General features: G+C 49.0%; 1 protein-coding gene across 3 annotated transcripts in view; it reads left to right on the top strand.

The window, feature by feature from the left end:
* The first annotated feature begins 12,241 nt into the window (after positions 1-12,241).
* The window catches only part of ZC3H3 (zinc finger CCCH-type containing 3), an 87,868-nt gene continuing 80,062 nt past the window's right edge, over positions 12,242-20,047 (top strand). For 2 of the 3 annotated variants that reach the window (XR_014773040.1, XM_084749268.1), the window contains exons 1-3: positions 12,242-12,394; positions 13,696-15,007; positions 16,479-16,675. Coding sequence is in view for 2 of the 3 variants with exons in the window: in XM_084749268.1 (XP_084605394.1) it covers positions 12,307-12,394; positions 13,696-15,007; positions 16,479-16,675 (1,597 nt within the window). In the remaining variant the exon portion in view is untranslated. The remainder of the gene's footprint in view (positions 12,395-13,695; positions 15,008-16,478; positions 16,676-20,047) is intronic. The other variant, XM_084749269.1, reaches the window with a different exon arrangement.

Genomic DNA, 20,047 nt, shown 5'->3' on the forward strand with positions numbered 1-20,047 from the left:
TTTACAGACTTTAGCCTTAATGGGGGTCCTTAAGGGAGGACTGGGTAGGCCAGTTTTTACATTTCCCCAGACTTTGGCCTTAATGGGGGTCCTTAAGGAGGGGAGGCTGGTTCCTTCAACTGGAAGGTGAGGTTGAGACAGGCTAGAAAAACAGAAAATTAAGGAGACAGGGGAAGGGAAAGGACCCCCTCAATCACCTTGGAGTCAGATTGCAACCTTTCGCCAGCTGAGAAGATTAACATTTGCAGCAAAGGCTGATAGAAAGGAGATAATCTCATATATAGATATTTTATGTTAAGGTAGCACTGCCAGGCCTGAAGCCTGAATATTTGTCACTTTGGCTAGGGTCTCACTCCTTTCCATCTTAGTTGTCCTGGACATCCCTGCAGGTGTCAGACAAGAAAGCAAAACACTTGAAGAGACTGGGATGAAAACCCAGTGCAGACTGACTTGTCAACCTGGATCAGACGTCGAGGACCCTAATGCCAGGCGGCTCTTCATTGTCAGCATATTTAAAACACAGTATAAGTTGGGAAAAGGTTTGCAGAACAGCCAGTCCAATCAGTGCAATTCTGGATGCACAATACAGCTTAAGGTGTGACTACATAGAGACTCCTTTACAAACTACAGGTGACCAGGAGAGCGGGCTCTCCAGTTCAAAGCCTAGTACCCAGTGTGGTCTTTGACTGACGCTAGCAGGCCATGAAGTGCGTGCAACATCTCCCCTAAAGATGAGCAATGGCCTAGGGATAATCACTCTAGGGAATTTGGGGAGGTCTGTCTCTATCGCAAAAGGTAAGTGAGGTCCACCTCCACAGACAGCAGAAAGGTCACCAGGATTTTGTTAGAAAATCCACTCCCAGCCTTCTGGGCGAGAAAACAGGTATTTTATCTCCTCCATTGAGAAGGGGCCTCTGTGTGTTTCATATTCCTGGTTTTCTGGTGATCTGTGGGCACAAGGACTTTTGTGCCCCCCACAAATTGTCCCCCAGAAACAGTCTAGTGGCCTCATTTAGATTTCTTAGCAGCTTTTTGAAGAAAATTTCAAATCCTACCAAAATCCAATATATGATTATTGTAAAATAGCCAGCTCCAACTATCCCTTGAGGAGCCTGCTGCCATGGACAACCCCAGTCGAGTATGGGGGTCCCTGGGACGAGGGTCCTCGAAGGCTTGGTTGGCAAGGATTCAGCAGTGACAAACAGACACAAACACAGAGGCAGTTTGAATCTGAGTGTGTTTTGCAGGCAAGCAGTCTAGATTTTTATACACATTTGAAACAGGGAGTGCGTTGTGGTTACATTTTACATGGAGTAGATTCAAGGGGTCAGTGAAGCAATCAGGCATATAGAACACACAGTACAAAGTCCATAGTAATAACATCATTGTTTCTAAGACATTAACTTGGCACAGGCAGATATTACATTCTCAGGGTGAGCCAGGGGTGGAGACAGTCCTCTGTAAAATTAACTTTGTGCTGTTAGTCAGTGTCTGACACCTTTTTCCCATTGATGACTACCCATCCATCCCCTCCCTCACACACTCCTGTATAGAGGAGAGGTGGACGAGGTGTAGTAGCCAATCCATAGGGTCTTCTGCATCTAGGAGGACACCAGAAACTGCCCTTCAATACATATGCCACGCCATATCGAGTTTTGTATTGTAGGAATTAAAATTCTGCTTGTACTTTCACTCTTGTCCGAGTTACTTTTTCCTTGAATGGGCTCTGCCTTTGGTAAAGACCCTTCATTTAATTGGGGGGGGGGTGTTATTTAACTGCCTCCTTTTGCTGTAATTCAATGAAGAAGTTCCCCATTGTTTTATTATTCTTAAGAACTTTCAGGATGACTAATAATAAATTAGGCACATTTGGAGGAGGCGTCTCATTCTGCGGTTTCTAGGCTGGCACTTTGTCCAATTCACCTCTTGCCACTGTGTCTCTGTCATCTTGTCGTTGCCTTGACTACGAGTGAGAAGAATAATAGAGCAAATAAGAAGGAATACCAGGAAGCAGGTTGCTTTCAACACTCCAAAGGAAAGAACACCATGGCCCTTTCCAGGAACAGCATTGTCGTGCAGACTCTACTGGAAGTGGCATGGCAGGCTGTACCCACGCTCGAGTATGCCTTACTTTGAGAACTTCATATGCACACTTTCCTTCTGAGTGCCTCTCTTTCTCTTGATTCTAGCGCTTAAGCCTATATTAAAATATATTTATTGTACCCTAACTCTGCTTGATATTGATGAGGCCTGAAATTCTTTAATGCATCAAATGCACAAATCCTGATTTAGTCTGAGCCGAGGTTCCTAAAAGTCGACGGAAGCTCTTTAGGTAAGCTGAGGGTGACTCTGGGGAGCTATGCCTCCTGACTCTGATCTCACAAAATACTGACAAGTTCACACCATTCGTATATCCTCAAAAGCCTGGTTGAATGCTCAGTCCTAGGGTCAAGGATGCAAAAATCAACCTAAATCACACAAAGTCTCCAAAGAAGAAAGGTGTGTGTTTGGCAAGTTTTTTTGTTGTTGCTGTTTGTTTGTGTTTGTTTTTCCAGATAGGGTTTCTCTGTGTAGCTCCGGCTGTCCTGCAACTCACTCTGTAGACCAGGCTGGCCTTGAACCCAGATCCACCTTGCCTCTGCCTCCTGAGTGCTGGGATAAAGGCGTGTGCCACCACTGCCCGGTTTGGCAAGGGAGAAAAGGAGAAATGTGTATAGGCTGTTTAGACCCAAGTTGATTTGGTGTGGCTTGATAGCAGCAATTGGTGGAGGTGGCTCTGCCGTACTGTCCAAGCCATCTTATTTGAATTTTCAATTATAGAAATCTATGTGTCTTGGGCTGGGCCAGCAAAAACACAGGTACATGCAGAGTGCAGGGTCTGTGGGAGGGCTCCTGAGAGAGTTATTGCCCAAGACACATGGGGCTGAAGCCTTCCTGTGTCTACTTTTACCCAGTCTGACAAAAGAGAGCTCATCCTGAGATTATCCACCCTCACACTAAGAAGATAGGACTTGTGGCAGGAGTAGCTCTGTGGGGGGGAGAAGCTTTGCCGTGGGGATTGATGGGATGCTGGGTGAGGGCTCTCTCTGCATGTTGGCTGAGTCTCTTTCAGTCACTCCCCTCTCTGGGAGGTATTCGGACAGCTGCCAAGGACCTTTTCCACCTCTGTGTTCAAGGAATCTTGCTTCTCTGCTGGCCCCTCCTTGCTGATGCTTGTTGACCTTATCTTGGCCAGGACAAAGGCTGAAGGGCCACGCCCTGAAAGGGGAGTAGAAAAAATTCCCAAACTAAGTGCAGGATGAGTCAGTGGAGGGGAGAGTAGACACTTTCGAAGTGTTCTCCATCCCCCCCCCCTCTTTTTCTCTGTCTGTCTTGGGGTGGGTTGTAGATAACACGTACACAATGTGTCTAACATTCTGCCCATGCTCTCCAGATAAAAATACTTTTAACGTGGTGACACTTTCCCCTTGGCCTAGCCCCAGGACACACTTCACTGAGGCAGTATCTGGGAGGTCTTGGGAGTTAAAGCTGGGAAGACAGGTATGGGCCAGGCCCGGGGCAAACTCAAGGTGGCTTGGGACCAAATCTGGGTGCAGTTGGGAAGATCAGAGGAAGCTCTTGCCTTATTAGAATTCGAAGGGCATGTAGGAGATGGTGCATTAAAGCAGAGGGGATGGAGAGGGACCCGAGAAAAATGCCCCTTTGTGAGGGAAAGGAAGGAGCCTACCACAGCATGGGCAATATGAATGTGTGACTCACAGTGCTGTCTGCTTGGTGAAAGGCTATCCGTTCTCCTCCACAACACTCATTTGGACATCTCTGCAAGCAGGCATGCTTTATGGAGATAAAACATAGGCAGATCAGGGTGATGGGGGCACACACCTTTAATCTCAGCCCTTGGGAGGCAGAGGTAGGGGATCCCTAAGAGTTTGAGGCCAGCCTGGTGGAGAGAGAGAGAGAGGCGGAGGCGGGGGGGGGGGGGGAATGTTCTAGGGTAGCCAGGACTACATAGAGAAACTCTTGTCTTGGAAGACCAAAAAGAAAAACAAAAGGCAGAAAAATGAGAGGGAGAGCAGGAGACCAGGGGGAGATGGCCACAAAGTGCTGGCTCAGCGTGGGCCAGAGGGGAGAAGGCATAGCTGTTCTGAGAGTTGGGGGACAGGAAGTTGAGCCAGCACCACATTTGGTGGGTCCATTTGCTGGAATGGACCTGCATAGTGACTGAAGTGCTGGCATTTGGCAGGGCTGGTGTGAAGACTGAACTTGCTATGCCCAGGGATGTGGCTGTGTAGTGGTGAGCCTGCTGAGCACAAGGGCGGGCCAATTTGTAAGTGTTTTCTAATATTTTGACCTCTATTTTTATGTGTATGGGTGTTTTGCCATGCAGTGCTTCTGGAAGCTTGAAGAAGGCATCATGTCCCTTGAGACTGGAGTTACAGAGGATTATGAGTGGCCATGCAGGTTCTGGGAATAAAACCTAGGTTCTCTGGAAGAGCATCCAGTGCCCTCAGCCACTGAGCCTCTCCAGACCCCGTATCTGTGCTTTCTAAGCTTCATGGTTCCAACTCAGTCATCCTCCTGTAGCTTCCCATCCACGTTGGGAGTTTTGTTGGAGCATTACCCATCACCACCCTGCAGACAAATTATAACTCCAACTTTAGGGTGACCCCATGCCTCTAGTCTCCATGAGCACCTTCACTCATATGCACACACCCCCATTCACATACATACATGCAAATAACGAGAAGAAAATAATATTTTAAAATATTTATACTTATTATGTGTACTGTGTTTTATCTGCGTGTACACTTGTAGGCCAGAAGAGGGCATCAGATCACATTACAGAATGCTGTGAACTACCATGTGGCTGTTGGGAATTGAACTCATGACTTTTGGAAGAGCAGGCAGTGCTCCTAACCACTGAGCCAACTCTCCAGCCCACCTACCCCCCCTTTTTAAAAAGATTTATTTATTATGTATACAATGTTCTGTCAGCACATACATCTACAGGCCAGAAGAGGGCAGAACTCATTATAGATGGTGCTCTTAACCAATGAACCAGCTTCCCAGCGCCCCCCCTAAAAAAAAAAAAAAAAGATTTATTTATTATGTATAGAATGTTCTGCCAGCACATATACCTACAGGCCAGAAGAGGGCACCAGATCTCATTATAGATGGTTGTGAGCCATCATGTGGTTTCTGGGAATTGAACTCAGGATCTTTGGAAGACCAGTCAGTGCTCTTAACCTTTGAGCCAGCCCATAATTTTTTAAAAGGTATCTATGGAGCCAGGTGTGGTGGTGCGCACCTTTAATACTAGCACTTGGGAGGCAAAGTCCAGGACAGCCAGGAAAAAAAAAAAAAAAAGAAAGAAAGAAAGAAAGAAAGAAAGAAAAGAAAACCTATGGTCTTGACTTACACTGTAAAGTACCCTTCAGAAAAACTACATGGTTCTTAAAGTAAGCAGATCACACAATTCTATTCCTGTTGTCAATAGTGGATATGATTTCTTTTCCAAGACAGGGTTTTTCTGTGTTGCCTTGGCTGTCCTGGACTTGCTTTGTGGACCCATGCTGGCCTTGAACTCACAACAATCCACCTGCCTCTGACTCCTGAGTGCTGGGATTACAGGCACGTGCCACTTCACCTGGCTTGGATGTGAACTTTTAAAAACCTTTATTTAGTATGGGTGGTGGTGGTGGTGGTGGTGGTGGTGGTGGTGGTGGTGGTGGTGTGTGCGTGCATGCGTGCGTGCGTGTGTGGTGTGTCAGAGTGCCTGTGAAGGTCAGAGGACAATGTGCAGGTGTTGGTTCTCTCTTCCATCACATAGGACCCAGAAAGTAAACTTAAGTTGTCAGCTTGGTGGCAAGCAAGTGCTTTTACCCACTGAGCCATCTTCCTGGTCCTGAAAGTGGATTGCTTTTTATCTTCAATTTGGCATGCATAACTGCCAAGATCAGCGTCTGTAAAACAACTCTGACAGTGCCCATCTCATTGACAGTTTCCCATCCTTGGACAAATCCACAAACCCTGTCCTTTCAGTAAGTGTCCAGGGATCTGCTGCAATCTCAGTACTGGATCCCATGAGTAGAGAATTCAGCCAGCACAGGTGAAAACACACCTTATTGCTGGACCTGTTAGCCCATCAGGTTTTACAGCAAAGGAGTCAAAACTAAGCTCAGTGGCTTAAAAAAAAATCCAAACAGTTGCCCCTAATTCTGTGTTGGTAATTTGGGTAGGGCTTAGCAGAGAGGGGTTCACCTCTGTTTCCTGAGGCACTGTTCTATGCTCAGAAGGCAAGCAGTAGCTTCACGTGTGTGGCAGACGGTTGTCTGTCAGTGGTTCAGTGCTGTTAGACAGATGTTGGTTGACTAAGGCTGCTCTAGGGGCTCAGATTTAAGCATCTCACAGTCCATAGGCTAAGGTCAACTACAGGTGCTGTATCCACTAGAGTTCTCTAAAGGGACGGAACTGACCATGGACACTTGGAGGATTCCTGGAGAGTTGTTGCTGGCCTTGTCTACTTTCGAGGTCCAAAGAAATTAGTTCTAATATCCGTGGAAGATGCTTCAGCAACAGGATAGATGAACCTGCCAGGGAGAGTGAGGGAAGGGAGGCAAAACCCAGTCTCCTTCTTCCCACTTCCTCTCACCCAGGCTGCCAGCAGAGGGGCCGCCTAGGAGAATCTACCTGCTCAAATAATCTGATCTGCAACCCTGAGAGCAGTGCCCAGATGCTTGTGTTTTACTCAGTTCTAGATGCAGTTGAGCTGGCAGCCAAGCTTAGCCATCACGGGTGCTTCCACAGCTGGACTCTTTTATTTTATTTTTATTTTTGGTTTTTTGGTTTTTTGAGACAGGGTCTCCCTGTGTAGACCAGGCTGGCCTCGAACCCAGGTCAATCCACCTGCCTCTGCCTCCCAAGTGCTGGGATTGAAGGCGTGTAGGACCACACCCGGCTAAGGCCCCTCCTCCTCCTCCTCTTCTTCTTCTTTAATATTTTATTTAATTTTAATTTATGTGCATTAGTGTGAGGGTGTCAGATCTTGGAGTTACAGACAGTGTAAGCTGCCATGTGGGTGCTGGGAATTGAACCCTGGTCCTTTGGAAGAGCATGCAGTGCTCTTAACCACTGAGCCATCTCTCCAGCCCAAGGCCCCTCTTATTAACACACCACAAAGGACTAGGGTTTCAGCATATGAATTTGGAGGAGGGAAAGAGACAGTCATTACTGAGTATGTGCTGTCTGTCTTCCAGTAGGCCAACCCTAATTTCTTTACAAGATGGCAGTTACAGGAGACTTATAAGAAGGAAAACTAGGCTAGGCCAATGCACAACTTCTTCTTCTTCTTCTTCTTCTTCTTCTTCTTCTTCTTCTTCTTCTTCTTCTTCTTCTTCTTCTTCTTCCTTTCCTCCTCCTCCTCCTCCTCCTCCTCATCTTCTTCTTTAGTTTTTCGAGACACGGTTTCTCTGTGTATCCTTAGCTGTCCTGGACTCCCTTTGTAGACCAGGCTGGCCTTGAACTCAGAGATCCCCCTGGCTCTGTCTCCCAAGTACTGGGATTAAAAGTGTGTGCCACCGTGCCCTACAACACAAGTGCTTAAGACTTCAGGTAGCTGAGGCAGTGGTGACACCTGCCTTTGGTCCTAGCACTCAGGAAGCAGAGGCAAGTGGATTTCTGAGATCCAGACTAGCCTGGTTTATAGAGTGAGTTCCAGGACAACAAAGAGAAGCCCTGTCTTGAAAAACCAAGGGGTGGGAGGCGGAGGGAGAAGAAAAAAAAATCTGCAGGTAGAAGTCTCAATAGCTCAGAGGTTAGGAGCATTTGTTGTCCCTGCAGAGGACCCACATTTGATTCCTAGCAGCTCATAAGCACCTGTAACTAGAGGCCCGGGAGACTGATGTTCTCTTCCGGCTTCCTTAGGCACTGTGCAGATGTGGAGCAGAGACACATAATGCAGCCAGAACATTCAAATACATTTTTAAAAAATATCTTTTAAAAAAAGACTTCAAGTGGAGATTCCATTTCACACATTTTGAGACATAGCCTCTCCCTTCTCTGAGTCTGCAAAGGTCTAAGTCTCTTAAGTGTTGAGCTGTGTGCAGGGCCAGTCCTGGCACATGACTCTCTCGTGGGCTGGTCTACTGGCCACTCCCTTGGGTATATTTGGATAAAAATGGCTGGCCAGAATCAGAAACATTCCAAAGTTTAGTGAGACTGCAGCCAGTGAAGAGGTTTGGAGGAAGACAGGACTGGGTAAAGAAGGATGCAGGAAGCAAAGATGCTTCTGACAGATTCAGCCTCTCTACAAAAATGTTCCATTGCATGTGGCTTCTTATCTTGCTTCATGAAGCCTCCATGTGGGCCACCCCCTGCCTGGCCTCCCTAGCCTCTGTCTGTCCTGATCTGGAAAGCCAGGCCTTTTTAGTCTTGCATGCAGAACTGTACCTGTAGTCTTTTTAATTTTTTTTTTTCCGGTTTGGTTTTTCAAAATAGGGTTTCTCTAGTTCTGGGACTCACTCTGTAGACCAGGCTAGTATGGAACTCCACCTGCTTCTGCCTCCTGAGTGCTAGGGCCAAAGGCAAGTGTCTCAACTGTGTGGCTACCTGCAGTCTGTCATGATCACAGAGGTCCCCAAAGCACCTGTCATTGCATGTAGGTGCCACGGAAGCTCCTATGGGTGAGGCTTAGGCCATGGTCATGTACTTGCCTGTGTGAGCAGTTCATGTGAATCCTTGGCACTGTGGTCATTTCACACATATAAATATTTATAGAAATATGTGGGGGGGGGCTGGAGAGATGACTTAGAGGTTAAGAGCACCGTCTGCTCTTCCGAAGGTCCCAAGTTCAATTCCCAGCAACCACATGGTGGTTTACAACCACCTGTAATGAGATCTCGTGCCTTCTTGTGGTGGGCAGGCACATAATGTGGGCAGAATACTGTGTAAATAATAAATAAATCCTTAAAAAAAAAAGAACCGTGTGTATTTATTTGTATATGTGTGCACACCTATGCTATGGCATGTGCCTGGAGATCAGAGGACATCTTTAAGGAATCTGTTTTCACGTTCCACCATGTAGATTCTAGGGGTAAAACTGAGGTCATTAGGTTTGATGGTAAGCACCTGTGCCCACTGAATTATCTTGCTGGTCTTTGATACAGTTAAATTTTTTTTTCTGAAGATATTTGCTTTGAGAAAAAAGTTTACATTCAACTAGCACATATCTCACTCCCTGTACTTTTTATTGCTATAGAACTGAGTTCCCACAGTAAGTCTGAAGAAATTTCTTTTAATTTTACACATTGTGAAGGTGTGTGGTAGATGTGTAAGACATAAATTGTTATGGTTTATTTTCAGTATGAGGTAAGCTTCTATCTTGTCACAGAGTCACAAATGAGCAGGAAGCAAGAGGTGTCCTTCTTCCCCAAGCTGGTGGCTGGTGTTTGCTTAGCTCTGAACTCTGAGAGTTGGAAAGTTGCAGGCAGTCTGCTATATGATGGAGTCCACAATCAGAAAAAGGAGAAATCTCTAAGCCAGCCCAGCGCTTGGGAGGCAGGGGCAGGCAGACTGCTGTGAATCCGAGGCCAGCCCGGGCTACAAAGAGTCCAGGACAGCCAAGGCTACAAGAGAAACCTTGTCTTGAAACAAAACAAAACAAAACAAAAACAGGAAGAAAAGCAAAAGGAGAAATATTCGTTAGAGAAGACTTTGCATTACCCAACCAGCAGGATGGGTAATGGGGGAAGATGGCTGTATTACAAGAATCTAAAGATCTTGTTACCATCTGCAGCATCGGCCTACGGGGAAGCAAGGGCAGGAGTTTCTCACAGGGGCTTTAATATCACTGTTTTGGGCAGCAAAGAAAACTCAGTGGGTAAGAGCACTGCTGCTTTCTCAGAGGACCAGGGTTCAACTTCTAGCACCCACATGGGCAGCCTCACAGTGACAGTCTGTAACTCCACTCCCAGAGGACCCAAAACTCTTCTGGCTTCTTGGGGCACCAGACATGCACGTGCTGCGAAGACATAAACGAAGGGAAAACACCTGTATACACAAGTAAAACTGAAAAACCAACAGACAAAACCCCCCAATGTTTTGCAACAAAGCAGCATGCTCTGTGTGTGTGTGTGTGTGTGTGTGTTATTGTTGTTAAAGGGTCTTAATGTAGGTGGTGGTAGAGCATACCTTTAACTCCAGTACTCCAGTGGCAGATGCAGGAGAATCTCTGTGAGTTTAATGCCAGTATGCTCTATGTAAAGAGTTCCAGGTCAGCCTGGACTACACAGAGCAACTCTCTCCGGGGTGGGAGGGGTGGGTGTGGGTAAAAAGGGTCTTTAGATGTTGTTCAAGGAGGGAGTGTTTCCTATCTCAGCCTCCTGGGTAGCTAGGATTCAGGCATGCAATTATACTGATACCCTACACACACACACACACACACACACACACACACACACACCCCTACACTTTGTTGCTAAGACCCTCTTGGCTGTACTTTCTGAGTACTGAAATTCTAGACTTGAGCCACCATGCCCAGTGCTCAGTCCATTTTGTGGTTAAAATGTATCAAACTATATCTAGTGTAAACCCTGTAAGCTTTAGCTACTTTCTTAAGCATACAATTCAGTGAAATTAGTATCTGAGGATGTGTGCAACATCACTCTATCTCCACAACATTTTTATCCTTCTGAACAGAAACTATCTTTTAAAGAAATACTTTCTTTTCTCCTAACCCCAGACCAATGGCCTGTGTCTCATCTTCCTCTTCCTTCCTTTTCTTTTTTTTTCCTTTTTCTTCTTTATTTTGGCCCAGAATGTACAGGGATCCACCTACCTTTTCCTCCAGGGTTCTGGGAGTAAAAGCAAGAGCCACTTGTTTTACTTTTCTTTTTCTTTAGTTTTTCAAGACAGAGTTTCTCTGTGGATCCCTGGCTGTCCTGGAACTTGCTCTGTAAATCAGGCTGGACTCAAACTCAGAGAACTGCCTGGCTCTGCCTCCAGAGTGCTTTGTCTCTGTCTCTAGAGTGTTGGAATTAAAGGCTTGTGCCATCACCATCCGGCTATCTACTCCCACTTTTTTTTTTTTTAAAGACACAGGGTTTCTTTGTGTAGTCTTGGCTGTCTGTCTTGGCTTTGCTTTGTAGACCAGGCCGGCCTTGAATTCACAGAGATCCATCTGCCTCTGTCTCCCCGAGTGCTGGGACTACAGGCATATGCCATGGCACCCGGCTCTACCCCTACCTCATTTTTATTTTTTTTCGAGACAGGGTTTCTTTGTGTAGCCTTGGCTGTCCTGAAGTTGTTTTGTAGATGAGCCTGCCTCCGCCTCTCGAGTGCGGGGACTACAGCCGTGCCCAGCTACCCCTACTTTCTTAATGCAGGTCATTTTCAGGCTTAAAAATAGACTGTGTAGATGTAGTTCAGTGGTCAGACTCGAGGCCTTAGCGCCACAAACAAAAATTACTGCACACCCTGGCTTTGTGGCACAAACTTTCAGTCCCAGCACCTAGGAGAATGGGGTGGGCAGATGTCTGTGAGTTCGAGGCCAGCCTGGTCTACATGGTGAGTTCCAGGACAGTCTGAGCTACATAGTGAGACCCTGACTCGAATAAACACCAGATAATATCCCATTTACACGTTAACAGGCACTTGGGTGGCTTCCAGTTAGCTTTTATGAACGATATAAAAGTTTGCTCGGTGTTTTCTTATATACATCTAGACGTGGGATTGTTTGAACACGTGGCAACTATAGTGTTGAGTTTTCTTCACTGTTTTTTTTGAGGCTGCGGCCTTTCTGACTAACGGCGCTCAAGGATTTTTTTTGGTCTTAACACTGTTACCACCCGCAAAAACAGCCTCCGATTCTTTCCCGCTGTGCTCGTGCTGCCGCAGCAAAGGCGTTAAAAGAGCACGCTTTTAGTTCCAGGTCCGGAGTCAGAGCAAAGTGAACCTTTGTAAATTCGAGGCCAGCCTGGTCTACTTAGCGAGTTTCCCCAGCCAGGAATGCATAGTGAGACCATGTCTCAAAAAGTAAATAAAAGGGATGCCTGGGTCTAGGGGGAACTGTCACCAACCCATCTCCTCCAAGCCTTCCATGGAATCCACAGCGGCGGACTAAGGCGCAAGAATTGGTGCCGAAGCCAGATTGCCGCCACTTCCGGGCGCTTCAGGATGACGATTCATTTCTTGTTCTGCGCATGAGCCGTCTCAGGGTTGCCGAGGAAACGGCTCATCCCAGCTTCATGTCCGTGCCTAGCCGAGCTCAGCGTCCTCAGGGCCCCGCCCGGGGGAAGCAGTCGCCTAGCGATGACGTCGCGGGGGCCTGGCAGGGCGTCGCAGACTCCGGAGATGGAGGAAAAGGAGCAGCTGCGGCGGCAGATACGCCTCCTGCAGGGTGAGGGGGCCGCGGTCGGGGCGTGTGCCCACTTGTTTCTTGCGATCGCCGTAGACCCTCTCTGAAGCGGGTGCTGTCGGTCGCGGTCTCCTGGCGGTCGGCTTGGGTGGGCGTCGGAGCGGCCGAGTCGGGTGCGGCCCGCGGGTGACAGACCTACTAGGATTCGGGGGTGCTGAGCGGGCGGGCATCAGAGTGTTGGTGGGAGATAGCACGGTGGCCCACCCCCAGGTGGTCGCGCCAGCGGATCTCCAGGGCCTGCCAGCTGCGTAGCGTTTCTCTTCCGCTGCCGTTGAGAGCCTTTAGCTTTCAGGCACAGCCCCCTTGTTACCGACTGGCTGATTACCCACCCAGGCATCAGCTTCCCCAGCTTAAAATTTTAGACCCAAGTTGGTCTTTGTAAGGTTTTAGATTGTTTCAAGTTTTTCCCACAGAAATTACTTAGGGGACTGGAAAGACTGTGCTGGGGAGTCCAGATGGCCTGCCTCTTTGGGGCTACTTATTGGGTTTTCCTAACACCCTGGGTTTTCCTAACACCCAACCCTAGGTGTCTGGGTGTGGCCTTTCTGTAAGGGTTGAGGCAGGCCGCGTGTGTTGTGTGTGTGTGTGTGTGTGTGTCTAAGATGTTGGTTACTGGGGACCCAGTGAAGCTGCCAGCGTTCCTCCAGGGCTCCATGAGTCACTTTATTGGAAAATCCTTGTGGTGGGTGGTATCAGTTATTTTCTGTGGGAGATACTGTTGCTAGCTAGTGGGTCATCAGTGGGTGTACTGTATTGTTTTTCTTATGTCTGTCAAGTACTGGGTTACAGGGAGCGCACTAGGATGCAGTCCCGCATCTTTTCCATGCGTGGACAGGCAGAGGGCCTCTGTGGAAGAATTGTCCTGTTCTTACCCAGGTGCCACAGGTTTCCGTGATGGTTTCTCATCCTTAACTGTTTGTTTGCTTGTTTTTCATTTTTGTTTTTTTGTTTTTGTATATGGAGTGACACTTGCCCTCAGAACACTGTGGACCTAGGCGACCAGTGAATAGAAACAGTCATACCCCAAAAGCTGCCATTTTGGGGGATAAGCAGGTAAAATAGTAATGAAGGAGCATTGATAGGAATGCACTCATGGAATTGACATGCCTAGACATTGGGGCTAAACTTTCTGTGGTTTCCAGTCACTTAGGGATGCTTTCAAGTCAGCATGGAGGTCAGGAAGGAGAAGGGGTCGGGGCATCAGGGTAGGGCTCGTAGTCTTGATTGTTGCTGGTTTTATTCACGCCTCCTAGGTAACTGAGCCTGTGATTCTGCCTTCTCAGGTCTAATTGATGACTATAAAACCCTCCATGGCAGTGGCCCTCCCCTGGGCACCTCGGCTACTCGGTGGCAGCCGCCCGCGTACCAGGGCGGCAGGACCTTTGGTGCCCGCTACTCTCGTCCAAGTCGGAGGGGTTTCTCCTCACAGCATGGCCCTTCGTGGCGCAAGAAATACTCCCTTGTGAATCAGCCTCTGGAGTCTTCTGATCCAGCCAGCAGTCATACTTTGCAGGCATCCCTCAGGGCTGGGGATAGCCGGCCTTCGGACCCCCAGCGGTATGTACTGGAGAGGCAGGTCCAGCTCAGTCCAGATCAGAATATGGTTATTAAAATCAAGCCACCTACAAAGCTGAGCTCTGCCAGTGTTCCAGGGGTCCAGCAGGACTCCTTGGAAGACTATGGTGACCCCTCCTGGAGTGACCAAAGACCCCAGGGAAGTGAGGTTGAGCTCCCTGGTGGGCAGCTGCAGCCTTCAAGGCCAGGAAGAACCAAGGTGGGTTACAGTGTGGATGACCCCCTCCTGGTTTGCCAGAAGGAGCCTGGTAAGCCTCGGGTGGTGAAGTCTGTGGGCAGGATTAGCGACAGCCCTTCTGAGCACCGGCGGACTGTCAGTGAGAGTGAAATTACCATCAAGGCACACTTCCCATCCCCTGTGCTGCCCCCACTCACGGGTGTGGCTCAGGGCCGGAAGGTAGGCCCTCATTCTGCCAGCTTTGCCACACAGCTCACTGGAGACCAAAGAGCAAACGCTGGCCATGTAGACCAGCCAGCTTCTGTGGGTTCCGTGGTGGCTCCTGTGAGACCAGCAACAGGAACAAGGCAGGTCAGGGAAGCCTCACTGCTAGTGTCTTGTCGGACCAGCAAGTTCCGGAAGAACAACTACAAATGGGTGGCTGCCTCAGAAAAGAGCCCCCGGGTCATTCGGAGAGCCCTCAGTCCCAGGACAACAATGGAGAGTGTGAGCAAGGCCCCTGTTGGCACGGCTGGAAAGACAGAGAAGCCACAGCCTAAAGTTGAGCCAGAGACCAAACCTGAGAAACTAGCCACGCCATCCAAGCTCGGACCCCCTCCCAGCAAGTACAAGTGGAAGGCTTCCAGTCCCTCTGCTTCCTCCTCTTCCTCTTTCCGTTGGCAGTCGGAGGCTGGCAGCAAGGACCGTACTTCTCAGCTCTCCCCAGTCCTATCTAGGCCCGCCTCAGGAGACAGACCAGCAGGGAGTCCCAGCAGCTCGAAGCCCCTCTTTGGAGAGACCCAGCTCTCAGCTTACAAAGTGAAGAGCCGCACGAAGATCATCCGGAGGCGGGGCAGTACCAGGTGTGCATCTCACCAGCTTGCAATGTCCTCTCTCAGTGGGTGGGTGGGGCTCATTCAGTGGTCTGGTTCCTGAATTAGGGAATTTTGACCTTAGCTTGTGCTCCCTTCCTGGACTCCAGGTTGGGGAAAAAGAAGGCCTGTGAAGGTCTGTTCAGCACCGTGGATGTGTGGCCTAAGCTGGGAGCTTCGTGTGTGATTTTGGGGCGTGCTTCTGGTGGGAGTGAGGTTGGAAGGACTGTTGTCGTGTAAAGAAGTGTCAGGTGAAGACGGAATGATTCAGGGGCTTGTGCAGGAGGTACTTTCCCTTCTAGGTGGGCGGGGTTCAAACTCAAAATCAAAATCATGTCAAGTCAGGTGCTTGGGGAGCAGCACCCTGGCTCTGTCCAATGTATATCAGTACATGAAAGCTGCGTGGCTGTTCTGGCCAGAGCAGTGGGTTATGTGTCTGAGCTGAGTGGTGGACTAGGGTGCTGGGCTCTGCCAGGTGTGCCTGGGCTTTCCTGCTCTGTTTTTACTTGACAGCCTTAGGTTCCAGGAAGTCAGACTCTGTGGGGGCACTGTGCCCTGGCCCAGACAGAAGGATGCACCATTTGTGCTATGTTGGGTGACAGTAAAAGGGACTGGTACACTGCGTTCCCAGGCTTTCCCTGCTTTGTGCTCTTCTGCCACCTTCAAAGTGTGCAGAAGTATTGGGTGGCCGTCACTCCAGAGGAGGCAGAATGGTTTTACATCGCAGCTGGCCCTTTGGTGGGAGCCAAGTGACCAGGTCAAACTACTGTTTTATGAGTGCATATCACTTCTGAGATCCCTATCCTTGCATGATTGTGGGAGACTGAAAGATGGCATCACAGCCCAGAGTCTATGGTCAGGGCTCAGGAAGTTCAGGTGAGCCACTGATGGCTAAGGTATTGTTTGCTTACCTGGCAGAGGGCCTGCCTATGCCATCAGACAGCATTCTTCCAAAAGACACTTCCTCTCCTTGCCATGAACCCCGTAAGGAAGGTCTTCCTACTGTCGTCTTAATCTGGTCTTTGGCTCTCTGTAAGCTCACTCCTGGCTCCGTGCTCCAGACAGGTGCTGTTGCTAGGTATCTGACCCTGAGGCCCATCCTCACAGTGCCTAGAGGATAGATTTGTTCTTGTCATGCTGGTGCCATCCTCCATTGGGAGGAGCTTGGAGGGGGCGTTTGGTAGTACCCTTGAAGATGTGCTGGGGAGATGGCATGTAAGCCAGGTGGCATCTCCCTTTCAGGAATGCTGTCCTTCCCCATCATCCTTTCCTCCAGTCTTGTTCAGGGTCTCCTCTGGCTTGGAGAAGGCTGGGGCAGGGCCAGGGTCTGAACCACTCTGCTGTGTTTTACAGCTGAGCATGGCAGCCTCTGTTGTCTCCAGGTGAGGAAGATGCTTTGGCAGGTCTACCCAATGAGCCTCTTGGTAGTTTTTTTTTGTGTGTGTGTGTTTTCTCTTTATAGCCTTCCTGGGGACAAGAAGAGCAGTCCCTCAACTGCCACCACCAACAAAAACCATCTTACCCAGCGACGGAGACAGGCCCTCCGGGGGAAGAATAACCCCGTTCTAAGGAAGACTCCCCACAAGGGTCTGATGCAGGTCACCAGGCATCGGCTGTGCTGCCTGCCATCCAGCCGGGCCCACCCCTCCACCAAGGAAGGTACGACAGGGAGGAAAGCTCTTGGTGTTGTCTGAGGGTGGGCTGCACTCTGCTAGGGTGGTTAGGAACCATGGTAGGAGGGTGGGGCGTGGACCTAAGTTAAAGGCTAGAGAGAGGGGTGGGCTGGACATGGCTGTGTTCCCCTTGCCAGTTGAGATGAGTTGAAGAAGCTTACAGCTTTGGTGGGGAAGATGTGAAGCCGGCTAGGTTGTTGCCGGGCAGGGTGTGAGGAAGGGCTGTGGGATCCTTACCAGAACCCTCTAGGTTAGCAGCACTTGCTTGTGTCTGTGGGGTAGAGTCTATGGGCATATAGCCTGGGGACAGCAAACATTGTCTCCTGCTGGTAGTGGCTGGCACAGTGTCCCCCAGCCCCACAGATGGCCAAGAAGAGTGAGCAGTGAGGGGTCTTGAGTTCACTGGCCCCACCTGTGGTGCCCTGGAGGTGTTAGGGGACCATTGAAACTGTTGCTGCTGCCTCCACTAGGGGTGGAGGAATGGATTGCCTCATAATTACAGACAGATGTGATAGCTGCACAGTGTCCCTGGTTTTCCTGTTGCAGGAAGGGCTCTGGGGAGTCTTTCTATCCGTTGTTCACCTGCTCACCCATCAAACATGCGATGGGTACCCTGGGGCCAAGAATTGTCATGCTGGTTTCTAGAGCTGCTGAGCCACATTCTACTGGAGATGAATGGCTGCCTGAGCCCTTGTAAACAGGCTGGACAGTTGGCTTTGGGTGGTAAAGGTGTCCCAAGAACAAGAAGGCAGAAGAGTACAGTCATGGGCTCCAGGGAGAGTAAGCACTAGGCAGGCATTAGCAGTACTTCCTGAGGAGACTTCAGTGAGGAGAGGAAACAGTGCCCAGCTGTGCAGGTGGAGGCAGTGGTGGAGCACAGAGCAGAAGGAGGCCATATAGCCAGTGTACTGTACAGGACCAGAGAAGGGGATTACCCTGTGGAAAGGGCACTAGGTAATGGGGAGGCTGTTTATGCCACAGTAAGGAGGGCAATAGTTCTGGCTAGGCTGTGATTTCAGACAAGGCGGGAGACAGGTTGTGCTGCTGCTTTCAGGAACATCAGTGGCAGGGCTGGGCTAGCAGGCTGGAGTAGACATCGAGTCAGGATGGCTAGTATGCAAGGCCTTGCATGTGAGCTCAAGGGAGGGTCATCATAAACAGGACATGCTGAGCCTGTGCTTGGTATGGCTGCTCCCGTAGTGGTTCCAGAGAAGACTGTTGCACAACTCCAGACCGGCAGAGACCCCGAGGGTGGGGTGTCTAAAGGAGGTGGGCCTGGCCAGTGCTGCCCAAGGAGATGAGAATGACAAGAGTAATTTCTCTGGGCTGGAGCCTGGCTGGATTTGGTCTGTCTGCCTTTTTCCTTGCTTGTCGTTAAACCTCAGCCTGAATGATGCTCAGGGCTCTGGCTGGTCTGTTTGATTCCCTGGGCTGGGGCCTTGCCATATTGTTGAGTGGAACTTTTCTATCTCCAAGCAGGTACAGCCCCCAAACTCATGTGGTTGGTAGTCGGCTCTCCTAGTACATGGGTCAGTGGATAGGGACTTCCCCTTAAGTTAGTGCTTAGGGTCTTCTCTTTCTGCTTCCCTCAAAGACAATGCTTAGTCCTAGTTCCAGATTTTCTCTTGGTGCCAGTACTCTGCCTGATGTCTAGGGAGGGACCTGATTGTGCAGTAGACTTTGTGTGCCAAAGAACGGTGAACCTAGTTGCTCTGCTGGCCCCTCCTCCCATACCCTACTCAATCCTCCTATGTGGCCTTGCTGCCAGCAGAGGGCGCACTTGCCCCTCTTATCCCTCCATCCACCTTTTTCTGGTAATTGATTGCCTAATTTCCTCTTTATGTGAAAGAAAGCAGATATCAAGTAATTTGCAGCAATAACCTGCTAATGCTGGGCCAGTATCGAAACTCCCCTGTTCATTTCAAGTGGCAGATAAAACACTAATACATAATTATCCTTGCAAATTGGATTGTTTTAAATAACCAAAAGGCTACGGCCAGAAGAAAGCGATCCCATCTCCCTCGAGTTACTCTTGCAGCGTAATTGCCGCGTTCAATCAATTTCCCTGGCATTAGAAATTCCATCACAATCAACATTAAGCTTTATTCATTGTGATGGCTAAGAGCCGGGCCATTTCTCCTCTTTTTCTTAACTGGCAAAATTAATCAGGGAAAAGATTTTAAACATTTACCCGTGCGAAAGAGGTCAGCGCTGCCACTATATTGCTCAGCAGATAAGGGGGCTAATAAAAAGAAAATTGAATTACTAATGATCACCAGGAACCGAGTATATAAAACCTGGCAATCGCCAGTTCAGGAGAAGGAGAATCAATTTTCTTGGGACAAGGTGCGCTCATTTTTTATTTTGGCGCGTATTATCAGCAATTTAATTTGAGAGCGCATAAACAGGAGGAAACAGTTAGGGAATAATGAGCCTGGAGGTGTAAAGTGCCGCAGGATATATGCTGTACACAATTTATTTGGCACAACAGATAATCGCTTTAATTGAATTCAAAACTGCATTGTTCAGCAGCCATGGGACTGCTTGTGCCTGGGGACCAAGAGTGTCAGGAAGGTTCCAATCTGATGTGGTGTCTCCCTTCTGGTCAGCCTTTGGTTGTGGGGTGTGGTGAGAGCCCCCAGAGGGAGCCCTGAGGGGGCCAAAGAGACATGTGTGCTAGGTCTGCTGCTGAGACCTGCTCGGTCTGCCTCCCATGGACAAATGCTAGAAAAGGCGTCTGGGGAGAGGAGACGACCCTTTAGGGTGATGCTCTGCCTCTGGTCAGTGTGAGGATATGGGACCTGGGAGGCTTGGAGTGAGCTCCTAGGCTTACTCACATAGGGCATGGCCTAGGCCTAGTACGTAGCTTGCTCCCTGACTGTATGCACAGGGTGCTGTTTAATTTGATACACCAGCCACCTTTTTGCCTGCTGCCCTAGCTTAGGTAGCTGCTTAGTACCAGTAAGTCATGGGCTTCTAACCAACAGCCTCTTGGAAGTATTAGCTGTCCACTGCCGAGAGCGAGCCACTGTGGGTAGACAGACTGTGTGTCATCACCTCTCAGAGGTAGGATTGGATAGGAAGACTCTCTTTCTCTTCCCATAGTGGATATATGGCCATTGCCTGTTCTTTTCTTCCTATAATTATGTGTTAAAATTTTGGTCCTGGGACTTAGTACTTAAGAACATATACTGCTTTTGCATAGGGCTCAAGTTTAGTTCACAGTTGTTTATAACTTCATCTGCAGGGGATCTGTCGCCCTCTTCTGGACTCTGTGCATATCTGCATGTGTGTGCATGTACCCACACATGGACACACACATAGAGATCATTTAAAATAAAATGTACTTCAGTTTGAT

Source organism: Acomys minous (assembly GCF_964271855.1).
Source record: "Acomys minous genome assembly, chromosome: 12".
Taxonomy (NCBI): domain Eukaryota; kingdom Metazoa; phylum Chordata; class Mammalia; order Rodentia; family Muridae; genus Acomys; species Acomys minous.